We start from the raw sequence: 4,269 nt of genomic DNA, 5'->3' as shown, positions 1-4,269 counted from the left end.
TGGCTGAAGCCAAACCACAGCCAGCAAACAGACACCACTTTCGAGCCACGGCTCCACACTGGCGGCGCCCATCATTTAGCCATGGCTCGAGCCCACCGTCTTCCCCTTCCCCACGGCCCGACCCCAGTGTCCCTTTCTCTCCCTGACGTCACTCTTCTTCTCAACTCAAGAACCGTCAGATAGCCGGGTCCCACCCTTCCTTTGACACGTTTCAAGCGCACGCTCCCTATATAAAGACCCCAACCCATCGTTTCCTCCATTTTAAACAAGAGCAGAAGGTGAAGCGAAGAAGAAGGCGTCTGAGATTGAACAAGCAAGCTTTCTCTTTCTTCCCTTTCTGTTCCTTCCCAACTGTCTTGGTGTCTCCAATGGCGGCCTCTGTCGAGAACCGGCAGTTCAGTCGCCTCGAGCCTGGCTTGAGCGGCGTCGTTCACGGTTTCAAAGCAGCTTCCAATCGCCGCTCCGACTCTCCTGCTCGCGTTTGCAACTTTCCTTCCGCCACCCCAGAACTCTCCCGTCCTATGAAACCAGCGCCCATGGACGAAGAATCCAGCGAAGACGAGGGAGATTCCTACTTGAAGGAACAGCTTCAGAAGGCCAACAGCGAAGTGGAGCCGTCCATCTTGGACTCCAGAGATGAAGCAACTGCTGACAGCTGGATTGAGAGGAACCCTTCAATGATCCGTCTCACAGGGAAACATCCCTTTAACTCAGAGTCACCGCTGACTCGGCTCATGCACTGTGGATTCATCACCCCGATTCAGCTCCACTACGTCCGGAATCACGGGCCGGTCCCGAAGGCGAAGTGGGAAGACTGGACGGTTGAGGTCTGTGGACTCGTTAAACAACCCGCCGTGTTCACCATGGACCGACTTGTTTCCGAGTTCCCCAGTTGCGAGTTCCCCGTCACCCTCGTTTGCGCGGGAAACCGTCGCAAGGAGCAGAACATGGTGAAACAAACCATCGGATTCAACTGGGGCGCCGCGGGTATTTCTACTTCTGTGTGGCGCGGAATACGGCTTTGCAAAGTACTCAAACGATGCGGCATCTACAGCCGACGAAAAGGAGCCCTCAACGTCTGCTTCGAAGGGGCAGAAGATCTTCCCGGCGGTGGTGGGTCCAAATACGGCACCAGCATAAAGAAGGAGATCGCAATGGATCCATCGCGAGACATCATTCTAGCGTACATGCAGAACGGAGAGCTCTTATCACCAGATCACGGCTTCCCCGTTCGTATGATCATCCCGGGCTTCATTGGTGGACGAATGGTGAAATGGCTGAAGCGCATCATCGTCACTACTGAGGAGTCACAGAATTACTACCATTACAAAGACAACCGAGTCCTCCCTCCCCACGTTGACGCCGAGCTGGCCAACGCCGAAGGTACACCAAGACCGCTTTTCTATTTCTCGCATCAAAATTCCTGGCTTTCTGAAGCAATGTTAATATGTATTCGGTGTATATTGTAAAATAGCTTGGTGGTACAAGCCGGAGTACATCATCAATGACCTGAACATAAACTCGGTGATCACGACGCCATGTCACCAGGAGATCCTTCCGATTAACTCTACGACCACTCAAAGATCGTATACGTTGCGGGGCTACGCCTATTCCGGTGAGTTGTTTGTACTTTTGCTGGAATCTTTTTGCTGTTTATTTAGTTGAAATTTAGATGCATGAACCAACAGCAAGATGTATCGGTCCTATACTATAATCAGTTGAACAGTCCGGATCCGAGAGTTCGTTGTCAACTTTAGACTTTTCCATGTTTCAGGTTACGGTAGGTGAGAAAATACTATATAATTTTCGTATTTTTTATTTTAGTATTTAAGGTAAAATCCCAAATTCCAAATTCGAACCCCTGAACTGAAAATTGCCAGTTGGAATTTTATGGTTAAAGCAAGTTATACTTTTTTGTCGCTTTCTGCATTATTGTTTTTTAATAAATATTTTAAATTTAAAAAATTCTGTTTATATTTATAGGTGGAGGGAAAAAGGTGACACGTGTGGAGGTGACACTGGACGGTGGAGATTCATGGCTGGTTTGTGCACTGGACCACCCAGAGAAGCCCAACAGATACGGGAAATACTGGTGCTGGTGCTTCTGGTCGGTTGAAGTGGAAGTGATGTACCTACTTGGAGCCAAGGAAATCGCTGTACGGGCCTGGGATGAAACACTGAACACCCAACCGGAGAAGCTCATCTGGAACGTCATGGTATATTCTAGTTCTTTTATATCAACTGCGTATTCTAGGGTTAACCTTGCTTAGAGCTGTTAACACGCGCCAAATTATTGGCCAATAAATTGTACCCATGGATCGGACGGGAGTTATTGTTGGATGTATCTGAGTATGATAGCTCCCGTAATAGTGGAAAAGGTCATTTCAATACGTTGAAGAGAAGAGACGTTTGGGCTTCTGCATGCTAACGTGCGTGAGGGTGCAATTTTCAGGGAATGATGAACAACTGCTGGTTCAGGGTGAAGATGAACGTGTGCAAGCCGCACAAGGGCGAAATCGGGATCGTCTTCGAGCACCCGACTCAACCAGGCAACCAGCCGGGTGGGTGGATGGCTCGCCAGAAGCATCTCGAGTCGGCCGAGTCAAACCAGACCATGAAGAAGAGCGTTTCCTCGCCTTTCATGAACACATCATCAAAGACCTTCTCCATGCCCGAGGTGAACAAGCACAACTCGGCTGAGTCTGCTTGGATAGTCGTCCATGGCCACGTCTACGACTGCACCGGGTTCCTCAAGGACCATCCAGGTGGTGTCGACAGCATCCTTATCAATGCCGGCAGCGATTGCACCGAGGAGTTCGACGCAATCCACTCCGACAAAGCCAAGAAATTGTTGGAAGATTATCGTTTGGGACAACTCATCGCCACCGCTTACAACTCGGACTCATCCTCCTCGTCGCCCAACAACTCGGTCCATGGCGCTTCCGACTTGACTCACCTAGACCCTATCAAAGAAGTCACTGTTACTAGAAACGTGGCTCTGATACCACGTGAGAAAATTGCATGCAAGCTCGTCTCCAAGATTTCGATCTCTCACGACGTGCGCCTCTTCCGATTTACATTGCCGTCGAACGATCAAGTTCTTGGATTACCAGTAGGGAAGCATATATTCCTCTGTGCCACCATTGACGGTAAGCTCTGCATGAGAGCTTACACACCCACAAGCTCTGTAGACGAAGTGGGCTACTTTGATCTGGTCATCAAGGTCTACTTCAAGGGCATAAACCCTAAGTTCCCCAATGGAGGGCTTATGTCACAGTTCCTGGATTCTCTCCCTCTGGAGTCCACCTTGGACGTCAAGGGTCCACTGGGATATATCGAGTATACCGGCCGCGGCAACTTCACCGTCCACGGCAAGGCCAAGTTTGCGAAGCGTCTGGCTATGATCGCCGGAGGGACGGGCATCACGCCGATCTATCAGGTGATTCAGGCAATTCTGAAGGATCCAGAAGATGATACAGAGATGTACGTGGTGTATGCCAATCGCACTGAAGATGATATACTGTTGAGGGAAGAACTTGATGGGTGGGCTGAGAAGAATGAGAGATTGAAGGTGTGGTATGTGGTGGGGGAGTCATTGAGGGAAGGCTGGAAGTACAGTGTAGGGTTCATTACAGAGAACATTCTGAGGGAGCACATACCTGACGGATCGAGCGACACGTTGGTGTTGGCGTGTGGGCCGCCGCCGATGATTCAGTTTGCGGTGGTGCCGAACTTGGAGAAGATGAACTACGACGTTAAGGAGTCGCTGCTGGTGTTTTGAAGCGCTCTAGCGCCAAGTCTGACATCTTCCATTGTTGTACATACTAGTATTGCATCGTAACTAGTCGTTCGTTTATGTGTTGTAGTATATTTTTTCATTGTTGTTTTAAACTTTTAATTGTATGTTCTTTGTAAGATTAGAGAGAGAGAGAGAAATGGGTGAATGGGTTGCAGTATTGCACCCAAAGAAACCAAAGAGAAGCTCTTGACCCGACCCAAAAGCCGTGCTGCTTGTGGGCCCATGGCTCTCATTTTGGCATAATAGACGGGTCTAACTGGGGAGACCAAAAAGGGCTGGATACGAAGACACTGGTGAGTTCACATCTGCGCCCTACAAATGCCCCACATGCACATCTCAGCGTGCATTAATGGGAACATGTCTGCGCATGTGGGGCGCTTGTCGCACACAGGCCGTCCCATGCCACATTTCAAACATCTCCCGGTAGTAGATGTTCTCAATGCACGCCTAACATGTGCAGGCATTTGAGG

At 49.7% G+C, this 4,269-nt stretch overlaps 1 protein-coding gene across 1 annotated transcript; it reads left to right on the top strand.

The window, feature by feature from the left end:
* The first annotated feature begins 249 nt into the window (after window positions 1-249).
* On the top strand, window positions 250-3,903 carry LOC104589330 (nitrate reductase [NADH]-like). The gene is made up of 4 exons (XM_010247609.3): window positions 250-1,383; window positions 1,475-1,615; window positions 1,984-2,216; window positions 2,453-3,903. The coding sequence occupies exons 1-4, from the start codon at window positions 369-371 to the stop codon at window positions 3,779-3,781; spliced, it is 2,718 nt and encodes a 905-aa protein (XP_010245911.1). The 5' UTR covers window positions 250-368; the 3' UTR covers window positions 3,782-3,903.
* The last annotated feature ends 366 nt before the right edge of the window (window positions 3,904-4,269 follow it).

This window comes from Nelumbo nucifera, chromosome 5 (assembly GCF_055504915.1).
Source record: "Nelumbo nucifera cultivar China Antique chromosome 5, China Antique-T2T, whole genome shotgun sequence".
Taxonomy (NCBI): Eukaryota; Viridiplantae; Streptophyta; class Magnoliopsida; order Proteales; family Nelumbonaceae; genus Nelumbo; species Nelumbo nucifera.
Note: the sequence above shows the minus strand (reverse complement) of the source record. Positions and strands in the feature narration are given on the sequence as shown.